The 24,886-nt window shown below is 45.1% G+C and overlaps 1 protein-coding gene across 8 annotated transcripts in view; it reads right to left on the bottom strand.

Annotated features, from left to right (window-relative positions):
* The window catches only part of ANKS1A (ankyrin repeat and sterile alpha motif domain containing 1A), a 178,822-nt gene that overhangs the window by 60,531 nt on the left and 93,405 nt on the right, over positions 1 to 24,886 (bottom strand). For all 8 annotated transcript variants that reach the window (XM_059400068.1, XM_059400071.1, XM_059400069.1 and 5 more), the window contains 2 exons: positions 24,313 to 24,439; positions 9,913 to 10,502 (listed from right to left, as the gene is read on the bottom strand). In XM_059400068.1, coding sequence (XP_059256051.1) covers positions 9,913 to 10,502; positions 24,313 to 24,439 — 717 coding nt within the window. The remainder of the gene's footprint in view (positions 1 to 9,912; positions 10,503 to 24,312; positions 24,440 to 24,886) is intronic.

Genomic DNA, 24,886 nt, shown 5'->3' with positions numbered 1-24,886 from the left:
CTTTGCCTAAACATTTATATGCAGTTGGATGGGAAGGCTATTTAAATCAACTATTCCCTCTCAGAGCACAGGTCAACTCCTTGGGTTTTGGCAATTTCTATCCTTTAAGTACTCTGCCACCATACCCCAGGTTCCATGGTGGTCCCTCCTATCCTCTGGATCAGCAAAGAGGGCTCAGCCAGGCCCAGAGATAAACTTCTCCAGAGTTATCCATCTTCCAGGTGTCAGTGAACTCCAGCACTGCCCGCCCATAACCGATACAAGGCACCCCTCTCACGGGGCTTTTGGCGCAGGCCCTGCTGAAAATAACTAGCTCCAAAGTGGAAAGGAACCCCAACACAAACACAAACCACACCATTTCAACTGAGTTTACGATGGCTTCCTGGCTGTTTAAATCAGGACAGGCAAGAACAGACTGCCAGACAAATTGTCATTTGTAGGCCCCTAGCGAGCTTAGGCAGTTTTCCACCTGTCCAGACAAATAAACACACTGCCTTGAGTTATGGACAGGTGGGCCCTGTGGCGCCGGAGACCGGGTCATTAGAGCGTGTGAGCAAGACGGAGTGGGATCCTGAGACAGATTGCTTAGCATCTTGGCTCTGCCCATGATCTTCAGGCCACAAGTATCCTTCTCACCCACAGGCTACTCACCTGGAGGCATTCAAAAGGGAATATCCATGGGAAAAAGCAGGAAAAAGAAAAGTAAAGGAACCCTCAGCAGGGAGGGCAGCCATCCACGAAAACAGAGGAGGGAGCACAGAGCACATCTCAGGGTGCTGGTGAAAACACTGCGGGCTAGAAAAGAGCTCTGTGTTGCAGGGGAGGTCCAGATTCGTTGCTTTCTTCCAGTCTTATGTAATAAAAAAAGCCCATCCCTCACTCTCTTGCCCGGTAATGACTTAGCTGCCACTCTGACCGCACACCAAATCTCTAAACAAATTAAAGTTCTCTGGGGCCTATTCATTTCATGGAGGGAAAAAAAAAAAAAACCCAAACAGAGACATAGTTGTCTTGTGAGAAGACAGGGAAGCCAGCTAGTAGTTTTGCTACACGTCAAGGGGCTCTGTGTGAGCCAGAGATGATGAGGGCTAGAGCAGTCAGTGGCAGGTCATCTGGGCAGGAGCACGGATAGACCAGAGGCATCACAATGCCTGGCATCTTGACCCCAACCAGACCCAAACCCGCATGTACCACGCATTCACTAACCGGGCAGCCACGGTCCCTGCTCGTGGCTAACTGAGACACCTCCCCGCCCCCAATAGGACACAATTCACCATGTGAAATAACACAGAGCCTATATGTACACACATGTGTGCACATATACACATAAACACCAACTCCATACCTGGGATCTGAGAAGCTCCCTGTCCACTGACCTCTGCAATTCCACCCTGGGTCAGACAATATCTGAGGCCCCCTGCACCTCCCTCTCTAACCAGCAACAATGACCTGTTTGGAATCTGCGGGCTTGACTAGTACCAGGAAGCGTTTCAGAGTCATCAGGCCGTCAGCCCTTAAGATGCCTTTCAAGGTACCAACACCATCTCTGAGTTCAAAACAACGATGGTGCGGCTACTCAGACTCTTCTGCCCCGTCTCGAATACCTAATCATCTGTCCTCCTCTCATAGGATCTCTGTTCTCTAGATTCTTGGCCATCTTCTGGTCTAAATAATTTTGGAGTTCCTTCCCCTTGCTTTATAATCCTGGTTTTTAGATTTTATTTCCACTTTGAAAATGGGATGTGTCCATGGAAATGTATTTCCTAAAACAATGACCTAGAATCTAATCTTTCTACCACAACCCATTCAATGATCCTTGCCCAGGATGACAACGACAGTGACCAAGTTTGAGAAAAATTTTTTTAAAGTTTTATTTATTTAAGTAATCTCTACACCCCACGTGGGGCCTAAACTCAACAACTCCAGATCAAGAGTTGTATGCTCTTCCCAAGTAGCCAGCCAGGCGCCCGCAAGTCTGAGAAATTCTTGCAAATTCAGATTTCATTCTACTTCCGTAGCTTAAAAAATATATGTATGTTTGTACATAAATATGCACATATGTACACATGCATGTACGCAAATATGTATAAAAACTCACCCAACACAAATTACTAGAAAAAAAGGGGGGGGACCAAGATAAGGAAAGAAGCCAGTGGCTAAAAAGAGGAAGTTAAAAGTAAAAGTCAAGTACTAAGATGTATTTGTAAGACAATGTAAGCGTAGAATGGAATTTCCAATTTGTCTGACAGGAGAAATTAATCACTAACAGCAGCTTGCTGGCTCAGCTCAGGCCACGCCCCACCCCGCCCCCTCCTTCCCCCGGAGGGCCCCACCCTGGCAGCCCCAACCCCCATCCCCATCAGGCTGTCTCCCTCCTCTCAGCTTTTTCTCATTAGCATTGTTATCACCAACCAGCATACTCTGAATTTACTTCTTGTCTTCTCTTTCCCCTCTACTTTCTAGAACGTCAGTTACACAAGGCACAGGATTTTGTCTGTTTCGTTCACTGCTCATCCCCAGTTACTGGAATAACAGAATACCTCAAACTTAGCAGGTATTCAACAAATTAGTTGAATGAATGAAAAATTCTAATAAAAATATGCTTCGATTCTATATTATTGTCAATTCTGTGAAAATACCTCTACTTGATTCTCAAACACAACTGTTTAGAATAATATGACTAACTACTATTGCCTAAATTACATAAAATCACTCTGTCTGTATCTAACTGATGCCATTACTAGAAGAAAAGAAGGAAGACAGATACAAAACCAGAAGCAAGTACATAAAAAGAATGTCCCAGAAAATGTTCCTGTGATTCTTGACATCTATATGCACTGTCATTAAAGATCAAATTCTCCTCATATATTCACTGAGATCCACTGGCACCCAAGTTTTTGGTCTGGCGTTTGAAAACAACAAAATATAAGGAAACAAAAATGAGTCAAGAGGGAAGTTCTCATCTTCTGGCAATTTCACAAATACCACAAAATCCCTACCTGGTCCTTGATGGTGCTGTGCTGATGGGGCTAAGTGGAACCAGGCCGTTTCTGAAAGGACAGGGGTCAGACAGTGTGGATGGGTGTAATGGGGGTGAGGAAGCAGAGCTAAGACCATAAGCAGTAAAATGCTCTGGAGAATGTAACAACAAGTGAACACGGGTGAGAGGTTTAAAAGACAAAAGACAAGAAAAACCCTTCAGGCAGAGAAGGCTGAGGAAAGGCTATCAGAAAAACCTCTCCTTGATGCCACCAGGAAGGAAAAGGAGGAAAAGTAAAGTAAATGAAAGTACCGAGGAAGTAAAAAGCCAGGAAAGAGCACAGAGGAACAAGGAGGAACCAGCAAAGGGGAAAAAGGAAATGAAAAGAAAAGCAGGAGGAGTCAAGAGGTAGGAAAGCAGCCAGGAAGCAAGCTAGAGAGGAGAGGGAAGCAGGGAGATGCAGACAGGGACAATAATAGCCAGGTCCCCCAGAACCCCATGCAAAGTAAAGAGGGAGCAGCAGGGAGGGCGCCCTTCCTGGCCAGGTGCCAGCCACCCCGCCCTTGCTGGCAGGTTGTCCACTGGGAGGCATGATGTCACCAAGGACCGTCTGGTGGGATGTGGCAGGGGTCAAGAACACCAGGCCTCTCCTCACTAACTACAGAGCCAGGACTAACACTGGCTTATTCATAATACTGTGTATGGGGTTCTGTTACCGTCAAGGCCATGGAAATGCCCATATGCATCTTTTTAAGTCAGGGCTCACCAAAATCCCTTGGATTTACCAGACAGGAAGGCAAAACAGTTTCTTCTGGACTGCCTATAAATGGAGATTTTTTTTAAATACTGGAATAAAAACAACAACAAAAAAAGCCCTCAATCTTAACAGGCCACTTAAAACCAAGGGAAACCTTGAGGTTCTAGAACAAAAGTTGTGACTCCTGTGTACACAGGGGCAATAACGAAATAGATGGTCCACGCTCTGATTTGTCCTCAGGGACAGGAGTATATCACATTCTTTTTTTTTTTTTTTTTAAAGATTTTATTTATTTATTTGACAGATCACAAGTAGGCAGAGAGGCAGGCAGAGAGAGAGAGAGAGAAGAAGAAGAAGCAGGTTCCCTGCTGAACAGAAAGTTCAATGTGGGGCTTGAGCCCAGGACCTTAGGAACATGACCTGAGCTGAAGGCAGAGGCTTTAACCCACTGAGCCACCCAGGAGCCCCTCACATTCTTGTCTAGAGTGGGCTGACCATGCTCAGCCAGAAAGACTACACAGTATGCTTGTTTCTATGATAAAGAACAAGACAAACTGCAGACTGTGGTGGAGAAAGTTTAGCCACTGTCAGCACAAACTCAAGCTCCACTCTCCTTATTTAACAGCAGAGGCCATTCTTCTAGCACACCCAACCCACAAGGGTTAAAATCAACCCAAGCCTCTGTGGAGTTGAACCAATCAGCTCTTCCCTTGATGACATCATGCCTCCAACTGGACAGCACAGGCGGAAGGGTGGGGTGCCTGGGACAGGGCACTTGGGCCTGGAAGGGTGCCCTCTGTGCTGCTGCCACTTCACTGCTCACTGAGGGATCCCAGAGCCAAGGGTCCCCTCTCAGCTACCATTCATTTCAGGTGGAACCGAACGGTGCCCCAAAACCCCTGCCAGAAATTATTCTCAGCTCATACAAAATGCACACAAAGCACGTATCCCTGCTCTTTATCCATTTCCCACTTGTTTAATATTTATGAAAACTGATTACAAAACACAAATTTATCATTTAAGCTTTCAGCCAAGTTTTAAATTACTCAAATGTTTATGCTAAGTAGACAAGCGGCCTTCTGCAGTTTTTGTCTTTCATAAATTTCAATCTCATTCAAAGGCAGCTATGGGAGAGACCTATCTGACCCCAAGGACGCCATACATTCAAGCCACAATCTGACCAGAAGGTTATTTTTGTTCTTCTTAGGAGGTACTTAATTCGGACATTAACTGCTGCTGCGTGCCCTTGTGGGTGCGCCCCACAGTGCAGAGATGGGATGGAAATGCATCTAGGAGATGGTGGTTCTGGGGCACACAGCTGAGACACTGATGTACCACCAGCTCTAGAAAAGAGAAAAGGCTTCCTACATGGGAGAGGCTTCAAGTTAGATGATCAATTTCTTCTGCTTCTTAGCACCCTGGATATCCACACCTCTGGCTCGTCTGCAAATGAAGATTTACAATTTACATGCACGAGCTGTTTTTACTGCTCCAGCACATAGCCATCTAGGCTGGCCTGAGCTGGATAGAAATAGTACTACAAAATGTCCGTATGGCTCAGTGTCCCCTCGGGAAAAAGACGGCACATGCACACCGGGCAACCAAAAAAGCTTAATAAGGGGATTATTTACACACATTTGGACAGGGTACAGAGAGATCAACAAGTAAGGAGAGGGACTCACAGCCAGGAGCCCCAGGCTAGAAGCACCCAGGGGAGGGACTTGTTATCAGAACCCAGAGACAGCAGCTTTCGGGAAAGGTCCCCCACAGGAGAGCTGGTCTTTCAAGGAGGGGACACAGCCAACCCAGGATTCCTTTGGCCTCGCAATGCAGGCCACACAGATGAGCCTTCTGGGGCACAGGCAGGTAGAGAAGGAGAGGGAACATGCCTGAGGGCAGTTGGAAGATACCCTGCAAGGTGTCCGACAGGGACCTGGAAGACAGCTTCAACACCAACGAATAAACCAGCCCTCTGACACAGCCACACAATACCACGCTGTGCCTTTCATAACTCAGGTCTGAATCCAGGTCTTATGGATGTTGCTGTAACTGGTAAGACAGAAATTATAAATCGGTAAATACACTCAAACCCCAAATTTGGATACACGTCAAATGTTAACAGAGACTAACCTGTAGAGAGATGTAGGTGATTTTCCCATTCCTAATCTATGTATTTTTAAAGTTATACTGATGGACAGTTGTCCAGTTTACCTTCTGTTATGCCCCTATTCTATTAGGCATCACCAAGATAACAAGGAGTGCTTTGATTTTTGACTGGTGAACAGAGAAAGCATCTACTGAAGCTTGGATTTTGATCTCCTCTTAGGCGGAGCACTTTTCAAAGTAAATTCTTTTTTTTTTTGCTTATAAAAATCTAATGGAAACTAGGGAGAATCCTAGTGTCATAACGGATGCCATCTCAGAGGTTCCCCTTAATCAGGCCAACTTTCCGAAGTCCTCTCGTTCTGGGGAATCACCCAAGGGCGGCACGAAGCACCTGTAAGGAGCGGTCTGTATTTGGAAAAAGCAACTCCCAGTCTGTCAGCTGTGCATGTCCCCCAGCTACAGAACAACAGCCCTGACAAGCATCCCATCAACTAGCCACCGTTGGCCATGATATAGAAGAATACATTTGAAAAATAAACAGTAGAAAGAGCCGCACATTTCGCTCCAACTTCTCTCCTCTCCCAGAGTTAGCAGGAAGCTTCGTGAATTTCTCAAAGAGCAAAGCGGGGGTGGGTGGGGTGGAATGGGGTGGGGTGGGGCTACTGCCCTCCCCTCCCAGCTGGGCAGGCTCTTCTGTCCTGGGGTGGGCCAGGGTCATACAGGACCTCACCAGGCAAGGGGCCTGAATGCCATGGCTTCCCTGTCACCTTGCAGCACCAGACAAGCCCCCCAAAGTTCTGCCTTTCTTAAGTTCTAAAGACACTCTGTGCCTCAGGTCCCATTCTCCAAAGCTCCAGGCACAATAATAATGGGAATAGTTACCATTTATTCAATACTTTATGCATAGTAGGGACTGGGCTAGGCACTTAAACATATGTCTAACTGGTAAAAAAAAAAAAAACAAAAACAAAAACAAAAAACAAAAACAAAAACAAAAAAACCACGCCTCCGAAACACAGACCTGACTGCCTGTTTCACAAGTACTACTAACAATGCTAAGGCTTCCCAAGTCCACTCCTGTGACAAGGAGGAGTGGATGGTGGAGCCAGGGCTCAGAGCTGGGTCTGCTGACTCTGGATCCTGAGCCCTGCATGTTAGCCCGCACTGCCTTCTAGGAGCGGTCTGGCAGACCAGCCCACATATCCATCTGCACCGAGATCACAAGTGCCCAGGCCCCACAGTGAGGAGCTGAGCTGGAACCAAGCTCCTTCTGAGAAGCTTTCCCCAACCTCCTGGGGATCAAGTGATGACAAAGAAATCAAGTGCAAGATACGGCACAGCAGCCTTCAGGCACCTGTCAGGGGTGGGGTGGGGAGCAGCCATTAACTAATGACCCGTTCTGGTAAAGTCTGCCAAAGGCTTGGGTCTAGGGCCAACCACTGGGGGAAACACTTCTGAAGTTTCTCTTTTGACAGAGGTAACCACGAAAAACATGTATAATATGACTCAAAAACAATGATGAAGGATCATGCAAGAAGGGTCCTGTGAATCATCTCCAAAGGAGCAAATCTTGATCTTCTGAATTCCTTCCAATAAGGGCTCAGTTCTCTTAGGTTTTTGAATCTAAAGTGCAACATTGCTTCCAGTCATTCAGTCACATCACAGACTGGCCCAGGACACACAGACCTCAAGCAGCCCCCGAGTTCACGGTAGCCACCCGCAAGCTCTACCTGCAACAAAACAGGAGCATATGAACCTCCTGTAGCTAAGGGGCCAAGAGACAACTAGTGCGTTAGCCCAAACAGCCCACTTCAATGACACTGGGCCGTGCTCCAGTGACTTTGTGTTCCTCCTCCAGGAGGAAATGGTGGAGGCCATGGGACAGACGGGCTGGCCGTGATGTGTGTTAACAGAGCATGAAAATCCTACGGCCAATCACCTGGCACTACTGACCTCTTGGGTGCAAGATACGCTGGGGAGATGGAACCAAAAAGAAGAGGTAATTCATAAGACAGGTAAAGCTGTCTGCCAGCCCATTTGAAGGATTCTGATATACTGCCTTGCTATCAAACCAAACACTCACTTCTTAGCCTTGTGTTCAGTCCACTATGTGATCCCAATCTCTCTACCCTATTTCTTTTGAAGATTTTATATCTTAAGCAATCTTTACACCCAACGTGGGGCTCAAACTTAAAACCCTGAGATCAAGAGTCATACGCTCCACTGACTGAGCCAGCTAGGCGCACCCCCACCCCGCACCGTTACTCCTTATGCTCCCCTATACGAACTCTACTTACAGAAACCAAATGACCTAAGCTTCTCCAGTTCCACAACTTCCCTTACACTATTCTCTCCACAAGTGCCTTTTCTTCATCCCCTAGCTTAAATCTGGTTTTCCCCTAAAACATTTGGTTCTTTCATTCCAAGTCTCTGGGATCTTTCCTGATGTCCCCTCCCACCCTCCGTCTCCACCTTCCCCACTCCCACTGATGTTTTTCCTCCATCTGCCCCTCCTTCCATTTCAGAGCACACAGCACTTCTCTTACTTGTGAACTGCCTCATCCTATACTTGACTGTAAATGAGTAAAACTCTATGTTGTGTGTGTGTGTTTTAAAGATTTTATTTATTTGACAGAGAGAGAAAGATCAAAAGTAGGCAGAGAGAGGGGGGAAAGCAGGCTCCCTGCTGAGCAGAGAGCCAGATGCAGGGCTTGATCCCAGGACCCTGAGATCATGGCTTGAGCTGAAGGCAGAGGCTTAACCCACTGAACCACCCAGGCACCCCATATGTTGCGTGTTTTGAAAAGCAAAAGCAAAGCACACATTCCTACAAACACACAGATCCTAGTGGGTAGTCTCCCACTGGCCAGGAGCTCTGTCACTCAAACTGATTTTCCTTTAAGTGGTCTAGCGTCTAATCCAGGCTCACCCACTCCACCTTGGTTTCTAAATGAGTGAAAAGTGAAAACTTTGTACTGCACAGAATTCTTCGGTCTGACTACACAAGAGTTCTTAAGCTCATCTTATCTGGAGATAAGAGTGCTGTAGGAATTGCCCCCACCCTGTTCCCACGCCTGGAATGGGATTCACTTTGGTTTCTATAACTTTGCAGCTGCAACCTGAGTAGACTTGGGTAGAGCATTTAGTCTACAGATCACTCAAACAGGCACGTCAGCTGCACTGTTGCCCTCCTCTTCGCAAGCTAAATTCATCTCTTGAAAATGTTCCTGGGAGACAGACCCAGTTCCCTTCAAAGGCAGCTCTCTCTTCACAAGAAGCCTGGAAGGGTAGCACTTTAACATTCTCTGGGTGTTTACCAATCTTTGAGAAACAAATTCTTGTGCCCAGCAAGACATGTCACAGGTCACTGAAAAATATTCGGGTACATATTTCTAACTATTCTAGAACAGTGGTTATGCAAGTTAACCTGGGCCTCAGACTCCCAATGTTCTCTCTTCTTTAATCTCTGTTTTTCCAACCACCTAGCCCTCTGCCTCACCAGCCCGGGAATGTGGGCTAGGCGGAATGCTTCTGCTGGGAGAGGCAGTTTGGTCTTCCAGGGGAATGCAGCAGGAACAGTCACGGAGGAGCGGAGAACAGAAAAACCCCCTCTGATCCCCTTTCAGTAGCTTATCCCAAAGCCCACCCACTGACCCCGTCCTAGCTGACTCTGAGTCTTCCCTCTTCCTCCTGAAGATGCAAAGTTTTCTGGCTCTTTGTAAGAATCTCCAGGATAAGCACAACTCCCTGGATAGTGGCTAAGGGGATCCAAATATTTCCAAACAGCATGTCATTTCTAGGCACCGCCTCTCCCTCAGAACAACTCTGCTTGGGGCCACCACCCTCCAGTTTAACCATGAAGGGACTTCTCCTCTGCCATCTGGGCAATGAGATCCCCTGCCTGGCAACTTGGGGCTTGCCTCATCACGGCTGTCAGAAACACTCTGGTCACAGTGAGAAGGAACCAGGGCAAGCCTGGCCCACAAGTCCTGGTCCCAGGAGTCGGCGCACAGGGGAGCCGTGGTGGGCTGTGGCCAGCCCAGCTCCCTCTGACATCACATGGCCTTACCTCATCCCACTCCGAGGCAAAGGAGGGCGACTTCTCCAGCCTCTTCTTCCCGATGCTGCAGTTGGACAAGGACTCGCTCCGGCTCCCCATTGTAGCGTCCTCCGTGGGTGAGCAGGTCAGGAGATCAGAGTCAGACTTGGACAAGCTGCGGCTGAGTTTGAGTTCAGCTTTGGGTTTGCTGGTGGGAGGGGCTCGGCTCCTAGCCCCACTGCGGTCTCTTTCTTCCTCAGCACCACCAGGGTGTTGAGATGCCGTGTGAGTCAAAGTTTTGGGGTGCGATTGGCTGTTGGTGGTGGGCAGGCCAGCCGGGTAACCTGCTCTCTTACTCTGGTCCAGGACACTGGGCAGGGAGGCTCCAGGAGCGTGTACACCCGTCTCCTCCAGCTGCATGCTGGCCTCGTGACAGGCGCCCTGTGCAGGGGACCCTTCTGGATGGCTCTGGCCAGGGGCAGAGAGCAGCTGGAAAGGGTCCTGTCCCACCTCACACACCGGGGAGGAGCCGTGGAGAAGACCTGAGAACTGCTCTGGGACCTGCCCGTCCTGCCCCTCCGCAGAGTCCTGGCTCCGGCTACTGCTGCTCCACCTGTGGTCTTGGAGTGGACAGAGAAACAGAGAAATCAAAAATTAAACGTGGCAAAAATCAACAAAGTTCCAATGCAGTGAGCAGACGGCAGGGCTGAGGAATTCAACAACAGGGAAAGAAAGAGAAGCAAGCTGGACAGGCTGGAGAGGGCAGCGGGAGAGAAGAGAGAGGAAGGAAGAAAACAGTTTCGTATTGTACTTAATGTTCAATTTGTACCCAAAGTCAGAGCATTTATGAAATTCCAAACACTGGCCTGATTAATGCTATCTGGCAGCCTTCCCTGTTGTTAGGTTTCTGTTAACGTTAACGACCAGACCTTGCTATATAAGGCGAGAAGTGCTAGCTATATCCTACAGAAAGGACACGAGTAAGGAGAGAGCAAACACGGAGTAAAAGTGAGAAAGAAAGAGAGAGAGAGAGAGAGGGAGAGAGAGAAAGTGAGCCAGTGAACAGGCGAGACTCCTGGAACATCTGATACATTTCCATAAAGGCCAAAGTGTTATTTAGAGCCACCCACCACCCCCCCTTTCCTCTGGCAAGCAGCAACACAGGGGAAAAAAATGGAGGTCATGATCCACAACCTGCAACTTCTGGAATTCTTTAACTAAGCGTGCAAAACAAAACAGCAGAGAAATAACCGCTTCCTTCCTCACATGGGGGTTGTGCAGGGTTCCACGCCTCATCCTTCCTTCCTCAGGGAGCACTTTTTTTTTCACTTTTTTTTTCTTTTATTTCTTTTTTCTTTTTTTTCTCTTTCTTTCTTTCTTTCTTTTTTTTTTTTTTTTTTGTGGAGAATGTGCACATCTCACTCCTTCCAAAGCCTCCCAGCTGCTCCTATTTGTTTAAGTTTAACCTCAGTTGATCCACTGAAAACAAAATGGTCTAATCTGTCAATGCCAGAAGACATTTGCAGTTCTCTTAAGACCTCCTCAACAGCCCAGAAATCTGACACTACCAGTTCATGAGGCCAACCACTACTGTATACTCACCCAAGATATCAAACACCTCTGCCCTGGAGTGGCATAAATAATTGACTAAATCAGAATCCAACATCAGTATCACACCGGGACACCCAAGGGGCTCGCCCTTTGTGACCTCAGACCTGTTAGAGATTTTCACAAACATCTGCAGGATAGCTTAACCACCCTGCGCCCAGGACTAGCTCACATTCCTAAGCTAATATTCAATGTCGTTATCTCTATAAGTAGAATCAACGGTATAGATAACAAATGGTTCCCTAGTCTGCCCAAAGCTCCCAAGTCTTAGAACCCAAAGGATCAAGTTCAATTATTTTTACAGATGAGAAATCTATCTTGTCTAAGGTGGTGTGGAAGAAGATGTTAACCTAGGCTTTTTGGAACACCTGGCTCTAGTCCTGGCTGTGCTGTTCTTCAGCTGTGTGGCCTTGGCACTGATCTTACCCTATGGGGCTTGAGTATCTAAAATAAGTAGGATGGACTGCGAAGTCTTTAAAAATCCCTTTTATGTTACAATGGTGATGAGAATCCAAGTCTCCACCACACTGTGATGGCAAACTTCTCCCTCTAGTGGGTTGCTGCAGATCCCTGCCTGGGTGCTTCTCTTGCTACCACCTGCGTACACCCACTCTCCCTCACCAGCGTGCCTGCAGCTCAAGGCCCCTGGAAGCTCAATTCCATGACTGGTCTTTGGGTGAGGAGGGGTACACTTTGATAAACACAATGCACGAAAACACAGTCTTCACTGCCCCAGGCACCATGCCGAAGTCCCACAATGCTCTTCCAAGACAGTCTTGCAGGAAGGATCCCAACAACCAGTTCTCATATTGAGCCCATCAGCCTAAGTTCTGAGCAGGGACACGGTTCCATTCACCCTACTTTCTCAAGACGAATGGTTCAGTCTCCAAAGTCTGTTCAGCTTTTGGCAAGCCTGCTGAGGCTGCAAGGGGTAGCCAATTAGCTGCACTTTATGGCTCTGATTACTTATCCACAGGAGGCCAGAAGTATGCACTCTGGCATCTCCTTCCTCTACACTTGACTGCTTTGGGATTTTCATACCCCTAACTCACAAACTCTATACCCCAAAGGTCAGGTCTAGAGCACTAAACAAGCACTGAACAATTGGAATCACTGCTCTAGGGAAGAAGAAATGCGTACGTAAGAGTTCCATCCAGCCTAACTCAGCCCCAGCAAGCCATGACTTTAGGACTCTGAATTCCACATATGACAACTGGGCACCCGAACAGAGCTGACCCGTAGCATTGCAAAGTGGGGCTAGAGAGGATGACATGTGACTGTCTACTGGTGGTTCAGACCAATGGCACTACCTAAGACAGCCAGATGGGGAGAGTCAAAATTGCTACCTCTCAGACCATATCCACATGGCAGTTTCCTACAGATTCCGGCCCAAGGTGCCATTCCTCTGACTGCATCTGAATACAAAAAGAAGACTTTGGTAACAGGAATGCGGGCTTCTATTTCTTCTTGTCAGCATCTGGCTCCTTATTTCACAATATTTTGGGGAGGGAGGGGAATCCAACAACAAAAGAGAAACACTGGAATCCAGAACTGGGAGTTAGCCTGGCTCACGCTTGCCTGGGTGGACCTTGGAACCCAGGCCACAGAGAATGTTCTGACTGCTGCTGTGGGAGCTGACAGTGAAGGCCCTGTCTAACAGCCACCCATTCATGCTAGCATCAATGAAGAAAGAGAGACACATGCCAAGAGCTCAATACCAGACAGATGCCTGGGGAAGGAAGTGGGCAGAAAGAAAGAATGGAAACTTATGGAAGGAGGAAATATGTGAAGAGGAAAAATTTCTGAGGGCCATAATCCCATGAGGGAAAACACAATCTACCAATACTTTATAGAGTAAAAGAAATCATGAAAAGGAATTCTTATGATTACATGACTCACCCAGGCAATTCCCTAGGAAAGACACCTTGGTGGTTGAAAAGCTTGTCAAGATCGAAGATCCTCAGGATCTTAATAAGCTAGTGTTCTCTTCCCCATAAGAAAAAAATTAAAAAAAAAAAAAAACCATATCCAAGACTAAGCTACATATCCTGGCAAATCAACAAGTAGGAAAAGAACTACTCAGTGGTCCCTTGTAAAGTCAGAATAGTATTAGGCCTCTCGGGGACGAGGTGGTAACAATATAATGTACTGGTCACAAGCCAGCTCTTGAGCAAATTCTTAACTTGTCTGTGCCCAGAACTCTCATCCATAATTCTGGGGTCCTGAGAGTGCTGACTTCATAGAATTGTTGTGAGAATTAAATTATATGTGTTAAGCAATTAGAACCACACCTGGCACATGTCAGCTCTCAAGAGATGTTAACAAATACTATTCTCCACACAGGATCCACTACAAAGTGCTTCACTCACAGATGAGCCTACCAACTAGTTTGCTAGTTGGTGGGCTGCTCACAGGTTTGTCGGAAAGATCACCAAAGACAGCATCCATGACACGTACGAATATCCATTGCCTTTGTTATCCTTACAACTCTTGACAGCAGAAGGCAGGGACAGAAGGTAATACAGTGAGAAGGCTGGAGTGAGAGATGGGCCCCAGAACTGTGGCTATGAATACCCATTCCACCAATAAGCAGGTACAAAATGTCTGCCTTCAAGAGGCACCCAAGATTTGAAGACACTGACCTCTCAATGGGCTTACCAGCTATCGGAAGAAACTAGCATACACAGAAATGACTAGAATTAATTATTTAAAAATTAATAGATGCCTTAAGAAAAGTATAAATCAGATGCACAGTGAGCAGGAAGGAAAGTGTGATTACTTGGAATCAGGAGTCTCAGAAGAGGTAGCTTCTGAGCTGGCCGCTGAAGAAGTAAAGCCTTGACAGGCTTAATGTTTAGTGGAAACACACTTAAAAAGCAGAACCATGAACCTTGTGCCTGGGCACTCATGGATTCTCAGACTCACAGAAAAGAACTGTCAGGCCTGAGGCTTTCCCTCTGATTGGGAATCACTGCACTGCCCCCTTAGAACCATACAGCTTCCAATCCTCCTCCCGCACTGCCATCAGCACACCCCATAACCTGCCCTTGTAGGAGAGAAACAAGGGGCTAGGACACAGAGACAGCTGTTTCCTTACTCCCCCCATAGATCAAGGCCAGCTGCTCGACTGAGCAGCACACACCAGCATGCTAATTCTCAGCCCCTTCAACTTTCAATCTTTATTCACTCTGGGTGTTCACTTTCCTTTTACCCTGTGAGCTGCTGAAGCAAGGGGTCTTCCGTGCTGCATTTTAATGCTCATGACGACGATCCACAGGGATCTCAAGGGCTTCTGAATAATAACATTTTAACATTTAGACATTTTCAGTCACAGTTTCTGTTGTTTTTTTTTTTAAAGATTTTATTTATTTATTTGACAGAGAGAGATCACAAGTAGGCAGAGAGAGAGGAGGAAGCAGGCTCCCTGCTGAGCAGAGAGCCCGATGCGGGACTCGATCCGAGGACCCTGAGATCATGACCTGAGCCGAAGGCAGCGGCTTAACCCACTGAGCCACCCAGGCGCCCCGTGTCTGTTTAGATTAGGGCTAAAAACTGTGGTTTGTATGAGAACTTGCTAAGTCAAATCAACCCTACAACCCAGAGAACCCAGTAACTCCAGTTACCCAGACTGTTCTGCTCTCTTTTTTCTGTAAGGCCTGAACCCTCCAACTCTCCAGTCACTGCAGTGAGCACCAGAAACCATGTGTGTCCAGGAGAACTCCTACGTACATGGCTACTTGTGGAGAGTCCCCATGTTCTCCTAAGAAGGAAGGTGCTGACTAGGTTATGCAGACACTTGCTGGCAACTGTGATCTGATAAGACAAGAAGACCTAGAGTCCATTCTCTGGGCCATGGCAATCAGAGAAGCAGAGACCTGAACTGGCAGATTCAGGAAGCCCAAGTTATAGTCCCGGCCCTGTGATTTCTTTCTTTCTGGTTCTAAAAAAAAAAGAAAAAAAAGAAAGAAAAGGAAAGCAAAGCAAAGTTGGGGTACATTCTCTAGGACTAAGATTTACTATGATTTGATTCCAATTAGGTAAACGAATCTTCCACTTCTACAGTGTTAAGAATGTGAAGAGCAGCAGGGCCCTGGATAAAAACGGTTCAAGCTCATGGCTAAACTTTGGATTTAGCCAGACTAGGGCTTAAGACCCAGCTCAAACACCCAACTTCTTTCTCATCTACTACACGGTGACAAAAATAGCCCCTACCCGGAAGATCTGTCATAAGATACACAATGACCTAATCAGCGACCACAGACTCAGCACATGGCCGTCCCTGAGAAGCATTCATTAAACAGTAGCTGCTATCATTATCATCATTCTTCATTTACAACCATTTCCAAACTGCTCTTCATGCTCACGCTGCACACACAGGCTGGTTTCTTTTCTCCCAAACTCTGTAAAAGGAGACTGGTTTCTTCTAAGTGGCCCTATAAATTAGACTGTAGAAAACTCCACCGGCAGGGAAGGTCTAGTAGTCTTGCAAGTTTGGTGCAGGGTAACATGTAGCCGTGCAGTGAAGAATCTTCAGGTCAGAACCAGTTTCTACTGTAGCCCGCATGGGTTACAGCCCAGCTTTGGGACTCAGGGCTGTTCTACCTTGACTTGGCTCCAATTACCTTATAGCTCCCCCATTTCCTTAAATTTCTCTTGGACAGTCTGTTTACTCCCTGTTGTTGGACCTCTGGCCCCCCAAATTTTCCTATTCACTATACCAGCTCTGCTTGGCTCACTTTCCGACCAGCCATGATACTTAACCGTGTCTAATTTAACAGCACACTTGACATCTCTGTTTCCCTTGATCTTCTGCCAGTTCCAACACTGGGTATTCACGACCATTTGCTTTCTCTTCTCCAGTTGCTGGAATGTTGAGCCCCGATGAATACTCAAGAAACAACTGACTGAGTCTTCTACCAGTTTATTTAACTCAGCTGGCTTCCAACAGCCACACTGTGTTGGGTACTAGTTGTTCTATGCTGGACATGCTGCTAACCATTTTCTTTTTTAATATTCACAACAATCATGAGGTAAGAATATGTACCCCAACTTTACATGTAGAAAGTCAGGCTTAAAGAGGTTAAATGACTTCCTCAGTCACCAGCCAGTATGCGGTAGAGCAAGAGTCCAAGTGGACTACCAGGCCGGGCAACCATTTCATTCATCTCTTGAACACTGCGGTGTCATTTTAAAATGGATTCCTCATTTCTCCCGCTCTTTTCAGACTGTCATCTTTCCTGAAGTGCCTATACTTTTGGATACAATCACAACAATTTCCTGACGAGACTTAGGTCAGAGAAACCTCAGCTACTCTCAATGCCACATCAAAAAGTGGGGATAATCGGATCTCTTCCCGCCTACCCTACAAGATGGGGTGTATCCTTATCCTGACTTTACCAATGGCCTTCTAACTGCTGAACCCTTCTTCTAGACTTCCTTTGTCTAGCTCTTTCTGTATTACTTGACACGGTTTACCAGTTATCCCTGGGACTCACTCTCCCCTTCTTCCTTGGTCATAGGACTTTTTTCAATTAGCTCATAGCCACCTACATTAAGATTACACTTCCCAACATCTCTGTAGTTAGGCATAGTCACATGACCAAATTCTGGCCAATGGGTTATAAGTGAAAGTAGTACGCACGCCTTTTGAGAGCTATCTGTGAAGCGCCCTCCTTCCTCCCCTTTCTTCCTTCCTGTGCTGACAGCATGAATTTGAATAGTCACCCTGAACCATGAGATATCAGAAAGAGACCGGTTCCTTGACAATCATGGACTGCCATGCTAGCCCTAGACTCCTATCTTGTTTAAACAAGGTATATTGGGGTTCCGTCACATTCAGCCTCAGCTTCTATGGCACTGCTTTATCCTGATTATCTTCCTTTATTTCTTTACCCTTGTGCTTCTCAATATGGTTGTATTTTTGACTTCTTCAATCCCTTTAGTTTTTCCCTCAGCAACTGATTAATATTTCATGTTACCCATCACCTCAACTTGCATTTCTAATCTGCATTTCTAATCTTTCTACCTCTCTTGAATCTGCATTTCTAATCTTTCTACCACTCTTGAATAGGACCCACATTTTTAAGTGTTTATGGAGTACCTCTACCTGGATATTCTCCTAGTACCTGAAACGCCTCAAACTTAACATAGTCAAAACTGAACTTAACATCTTCCTTCAGTCATGTCCCTCCTCAATCCCTTATTTGTAAGATGCACAATATTTTCCCAAGCTCAAAAACCTCAGAATCATCCTTAACACCCTCTCTTCCTGATTTTTCCACATCTGACTATAAGGTCCTGCGAATTCTACCTCCTCTATACCTCTACCATCCCTACTTTCCCTTCCTATCACTTCCTCCTATAGTTTGGATCCTAATTTCCTTCAAAAGATTCCTTGAAGGAATACTTTGACTTCAAAGTATTCTTGCCTCTAGTCGCTCACATCTAAGATTCCACAATTATTCCTGCCATCTCACTCAAAAAGCTTCAACAACACTGCACAGTCTTTGGAATGATGACTGACATTGGAGATCCCGATCTCTACAACCAGTTCTTTGTTCCAGCCAAACTGGATTACTTACCATTCTCCAAACAGAAGCGCTATCATCTCCCAACACCTTACTGATGTTTATGCCACTTCCTCTGCCTGGAATGCCCTGGCCTTCCTCTTTACTTCTGCCTAGCCAGTAGGATTCTCTGCTTTGGGGTTTAGCTCAAATGCTACTTCCTTCACAAAGTCATCCCTGATCTCCTGCACTAAATAATTTAGTCCTCTTTTGAACTCCAAAATTACTTTATATCACTTTATAGAATTTTAACATATTCTGCCCTTTTATGTATTTTACAGATGTCTCAAAAATACATATGTATATAAACGGCTGTCAATACATTTTGTGGGAGAAAAATATAGATGTATAGTTCACAAGGCTTGGACTTGTTCCATAATGGAAAGAAAAGCAAACTATTCCAACTCAGAAATATAAATTCATAAGAGCATGACACTTATACAGTAGGACTTTGGCAGGAGCTCCTCTAACGTGAGAAGGTAAGAGAAGAGGAAACTGCTGAAGCTAAGGCTTAATTATTAAACTGTCTCATTTACTTTTTTTTTTTTTTTTTTGCCTTTGGGAAAAGCATCCAAACTTACTCCTTGGCATCCACCATGAGAAGGTGACCTAGGCTTCCAGGTAAAGATGGTGAATTGAACACAGGTACTGATCTGATCTTCCTGAAGTCTTACTAAACCAAATGTAAAATTGGGACTGCACCTGGAGGCACACCTGAGAATCAATCCCAAGCTGGCAAAGGGAAAAGCAAAGGCTTACACTACAGAATTCCCTAACGGCTCAGGAATTGGCAATGCTCTGGATGTGGGAGAAGAGGGAGAAGCTAACATCTTCCTCCCCTCCCCTCATGCTCATGCATAAACTTCATTTAGCTCTAAATGCGTGGCTCTCAGGAATACTGACTTACTTGCTTCTAAAAAACCTCAGAGTATAGCTGTGTGCCAAACAGTCCACATGTATCACTTTCTTCAGATAATTATGCACCACTGTCCTACACTAAGTGACCACTTCACCTGGACCTATGCCTATTAGTGGATGCTGCAGAGAAGCACCACAGAGAACAATGATTTTCAGAGCTCTTGGCTACTTTCCCATTTGCTGTCAAACCTAGAAAGTTGTCCACCACTTCAACAGTATGTCCAGAATGTCTAGTGGGCAAAGAGTTAAATACTAAAGCGAAATAAGTGACTATGCTACATGAAACTGGGAACACTGCTCTCATTGCTAGTTATGCTAGTCCTGAGTAATGATTTTGGAGGACATCTATGGTGGGAATCATTTAAATAACAGAGGAATACCTAGCTAGATAAAACTATCATAAAACCATCCATGCCTAGGACCTTTCCGGAGGGATGAGTTTTCTACTTCGTGGACTGCTTTCAACTTCTGTCAGTTTTTGTTATATCTACTGACATAAATGGCAATCTAACAACTGCAGAATTATCATACATAGTGCCAGATGCTTAGTCACCAGGCACTAAATGCCACCGGAAACCCCACTGCTATCATTCATTGTGATGGACCAATAAGTCTCCCAGACAATTCATCCTGGGGGATGGCAGCAACTCTAACCTCCCAAATTTATTTCTATAAACTATTATTAATTTTTAAAATCTCCAAATTTGTGCTTTATATGTGTGCTTTATGTTATTACTCTATGTTATTTTTTTTCCTCTTTTCTTGACCAGAATTATCAGAGATCTTTAAAAAACAAGTTTTCATTGTAATGGTCAAATCTACTTTTTTTTTTTACTTCATTATTTCTTTTATATTTTTTCTTTACTAACTGAGATATAACAAGCATACTATAAAGTATATGAAATATACTATCTGCTTTTATCTTTATTAATTTCTCTCTGCTACTTTCTCTTGGTTAAGTTTTAGTCTATTTATTTATTTATTTATGTTGGGCATGGGGCCCAACACAGGGCTTGATCTCACAAACCTGAGATCAAGACCTGAGCAGAGATGAAGAGTTGGACACTTAATCGACTGAGCCACTCAGGTGCCCCAGTCTTTGTTTTATAACAAATAAATTTAAAGATATAAACTTCCCCTGAGTATCACTTTGGTCAAATATTATCAGTATTTATATGAAGTGTTTCTACTACCATTAATTAACTTCTAAGTAGAAAATTAGGAGGGAAAAAGATAGGCACTCATAGACCATCTAACATTAATGACCAAGATGCTCAGTTTCACTAGATCAGGCAAAGGCTAATTACAAAAGACACTTCTTTGGCTTATCATGGTGAAAAACATTAAAGAGTGCTAATATCGCACACTGGTGAAGGAAAGGGAAAGCGTGTGCTCATTAACCACCAAGGGAGGGGCACTTCAGCTTTACCAGTTAAATCTAGACATGTACCTACACTCGGACTGGTTTATTCTACTTTCTATCAAAGTCTTTTAAGAAATACTCTTATAAGCATGTAAGAAAATGTGTAGAGCATGTCCACAACAGCTTCATTTATAATAGAGAAATACTGGAGGCAATGTAAACAACCATCCACTAGACAATGGAAAAATGAGTCATGGGATAGTTAACAACCATTCAAAAACAGTAAAGTAAATCTTTAAGAACGTAAAACAAAATTGAACCCATGGTCTATAGACAAGGTAAGTTAAAAAAACAAGTGTACAAAATCATTTGTGAAATATGATCCCATTTTAGATTGTTAAAAACAAACAAAATGGTCTCCCATAGTCACTTTTTAAAAAATAAAGACCTCAAACAACCTGAAGCAGATACTACACTTAGAACTATGTCACTTCCAGCAACTGTGAGTAGCAGAGAGGTGAGAAGATTTGACATTTTACTTGTATTCACTTCTGTATTGTTTAAATTTTTTTCCTGGGAGCTAATACAAATCTACTTTAAAAATGTAATCTAAATAACCCCCCCATCCCACCCCTCCTGCGGCAGGTTTGCAAATTACAGTAAGGAGAGCCGAAAGCTGTGGTAGTCTCATTAACACCGCCTTTTCAGAACTGATGAATTAATCCATAAAAGCTGCCTTGGATAATGACATTAGTGAAAAAGCAGAAAAGACTGACTGTGTACTAATCCATAACATCATCTGCTGACTTGTCTCACATTTACCAACTCTAGCAGGCATTCCTTCCAGGCTCACAAGAAACTGACAGAGCCCATTTTCATCTTTAATGTCTCAGCTCCTTTGTCTGAAAGCTCTCTGAGCGATTCAAGCAGCTTGCCTGGAGGCATGCACATCCCGCATGCTGTGGTCCACTCAGATCTGCTTCCTGTACCACCTACTCATAACAGTTAGCCCAGTATTGCCGAGCTGGAAGGAACCAAAGCAAAGGAGGAGGAGATACAAGGTTTTAAGTAATCTGGGGCAGTTTACTCCTTAACCTGGAGATCTCTTGACTTGAGGACAGAAAATTCCGCATCTGGGGGCGCCTGGGTGGCTTAGTGGGTTAAGCCTCTGCCTTCAGCTCAGGTCATGATCTCAGGGTCCTGGGATGGAGCCCTACATCGGGCTCTCTGTTCAGCAGGGAGCCTGCTCCCCCCCACCTCTCTCTGCCTGCCTCTCTGCCTGCTTGTGATCTCTCTGTCAAATAAATAAATAAAGATCTTAAAAAAGAAGAAAAAAAGAAAATTCCTGCATTTGGCAGCCAAGGAGACCAGACCCATTTATGAAGTTTGACTTTTACTTTTTCTTCCTTCCAAAGGAAGCCAGTTAACCCATAGTGAGTGGGTCCAGATCAAGCCTTCGAAAGAGAGAATTATAATCTCCTTCCTCCTTGATGCTAAAAATTCTTTCCTAAGAACCACTTTCAAACAGAGCATTAAATACTTGCTCTTTAAGGGTTAATTTCAGTATGATTTATTATTAAACAACTAGAGAACTCATACTCTACTCTCCACTCTCTCTAAATATTTGAATTAAAAACCTAGCAACATGATTAGAAGACTCAATACAGTTAAGAAAGCTCCCCAAATTGCTATATAGATTCAACACAATTCCAATAAAAATCCAGCAGGACTTTTTGTAGAAATCAACCGACTCACTCTAAATTTTTATATGGAAAGAATATCTAAAACAATTCTGAAAAAGAATAACAAAGTGACATAGGCAAGAAAAGGATGGTCCTTGACAAATGGTGCTGAAACGACTGGATAGCCACATGCAAAAAAGTGAATCTCTACCTACACTTCACACCATATTCAAAAATTACCTCAAAATGGGTCATAGACCTAAATGGATACCTAAACCTACAAAATTTCTAGAAGAAAATATAGGAAAAAATACTTGTGAACTTATCCATAAAAGAAAAGAAAAGATACACTGTCATCAAAATTAAGAACCTCTGCTCTCCACAAGGCATAAGGGAATAAAGAGACAAATTACAGCCTAAGAGAAAATTACATATCTGATAAAGAGTGTCCGAAACATACAATGAACTCTCACAACTCAATAATAAGACCATAAACAACCCAATTTTTTAAATGAGGAGAAGAGTTGAACAGGCACTTCATTAGCTATACGGATGGCAAATAATCATACCAACAGATGTTCACATCATGAATCATTATGGGAATACAAATTAAATCCACAATGAAATATCACTATACACCTAATAGAAGGGCTACAATTTTAAAAACCTGACAATATTCAGGGGAGGATACACAGCAACTGTGACTCTGATGGAAAAGCAGAATGGCATAACCACTCCAGAAATGGTGTGGCAGTTTCTTACCTAGGACCCAGCAATCCCATTCCTAGCGTTTTCTCAAGAGAAATGAAACCGATGTTTACAGAAAAACCTACAAATGTTTATAGTTTTATTTGTAACTGCCAAGAACTATAAGTGACCCAAGTACCCCTTGACTAGAGAATGGGTACCTGTGGTACACCCCAACAATGGAATACTACTTGGCAATGCAAAGTAACAAATCCCCAATACACACAACAACATGGAGCAACCTTCAGTGAATTATGCTAAGTGTGAGATGCCTGACTCAAAGGGTACATATGGTATGATTCCCCTGATAGAACATTCCGGAAAAGGCAAAAGTATTGGGACTGACATAAAAGCAATGGTTGCCAGAGGTAAGGGAAGGGTGTGGAACTGACTACAGAGGGACACGAGAGAGTTTTTGGTATGATAAAACCATTCCGTACCTAGACTAGACTGGCAGTTATATAACCGTTATTTGTCAGAACTCACAGAACTGAACACAAAAAGGGTAAAGTTTGCCATATTTAAATTGTAACTTTTTTTTCCCCCAGAAAGCTCCAAATGGAAACCATAAAACAAAACAAAATAAAACAATTACTATAAAAATGACCACAAAGTTTCTGTGTGCTGGAAGAGCAATCTTTTAAACAAGATAGTTAAAAATCAGGTCTCCAATGTCAGACACATGCGTACATGTTCTCTTCCCCAACCCCCCCACCCTCCAACAGGCCCAGCAAAGGGTGGTTCGAAAGAAGCCATCGCACCCCCACTTCTTACCGGAACCGTGACAATCAGGAATGAAAGGAGGCACTAATCATACCCCATGAAGGATCTAGTACCTGAAAGTTATAAAGAGCGGGGAGAGTCCCCTTTCACGTGCAGTGGGAACGGCACTGCCCCTTGCTGCTGTTCCTAGCACAGAGTCTGTCCCATGTCCACCGTCTGCTCTCTGTCCTGCAGCACTCGCTCCCTCACTGAGGAAACGGAATTTCGCAGAGGCAATGAAAGTAGGCCAAGGCGACAGAGCACTCTAGTTACGGGGTGGCAGCCAATCACGGGTCCCTCCCCAGGAGTGTCTCACTCTGAGGTCAGGACTCAAAGCAGAGCTTGTGCCGTCAGCCTGAACCCCAAGGGATTGACTTGTTGGGCTTGTTTTTCCACCACATGAACTTGAGGGTTTCTGACTTGAGACCCCAAATCAATCTCGGTCACACCACAGGCTGTCTCCCCTTCCACAGCCATGGCCTGGTCTGACCTGACCACCTCCCTGCTTCACGTGCTGAAGGCGGGGGTGGGGAGGTGGGGGGGTGTGTGGGGGGGTGGGGGGGGGGGGTGGTATGTGTGTGTGAGGGGGCAGGGTGGGCAGGCCAATGCTAATGCAGGGCATTGCGAACAAAAGGTCACAACACTCCCACCACGCCCAACTGCTGTGACACCCAACTTCCCCACCCCAAGGAACATCACCCTCTACTTCCCACCCAGGATCACAAACTTTAAAAATCCTTTTGCAGTTGTTTCTGCACAGAGTGGGCTAGGGGTGGGTGTGTACCTTTTGGTTTTCCATCCCCATCCGTGGATCCCAACTTCTTGGTTTCTGCTGTTAACAACAGCTCGTAAGGATGCTCCTCCTCTTCCTGGGCTGTGCTTCCCTGAATCCAGGGTCTCACGGCCAAGACCTAGGAGAGGAAACACCACAGACTTTCTCGTGTGGGTGCCTAATGCCAGGACAGGTTATGAAGCACAAATTTGAGATTATTGGCTCTTTTCTTGCCAGAGAGAAGGGGGGTCAGCAGAGGAGGTAAAGAGCTCAAGCATCACGTGGTACCACAGCTGCCTTTCTGGATACACACCTGTACCTCAGATCTCAGTGGCTTTTGGGTAAAACATTCGCCTTTTCTTACCTCATTTTATCTTTCAAAAAGCCATCAATAAGCTCCCAAATCCTTCCTTCCCTTGCCTCTCCCAACATCACAGTGTTCTGCATGGTCTCTTTTCAATGGATAGTAGCTTCTGAGTGGTTTTTAGCTAGGGTGCCTCACGAAGGCCTTCCTTCTCTGCAATTCTTCCCCAATATGCACACACACTACCCCAAGGCTGGAATCCTTCCCACTTTTTCAAGAGGG

The sequence above is a fragment of the Mustela nigripes genome, chromosome 5 (assembly GCF_022355385.1).
Source record: "Mustela nigripes isolate SB6536 chromosome 5, MUSNIG.SB6536, whole genome shotgun sequence".
NCBI classification, from domain to species: domain Eukaryota; kingdom Metazoa; phylum Chordata; class Mammalia; order Carnivora; family Mustelidae; genus Mustela; species Mustela nigripes.
This window is presented reverse-complemented; position numbering and strand designations above follow the sequence as displayed.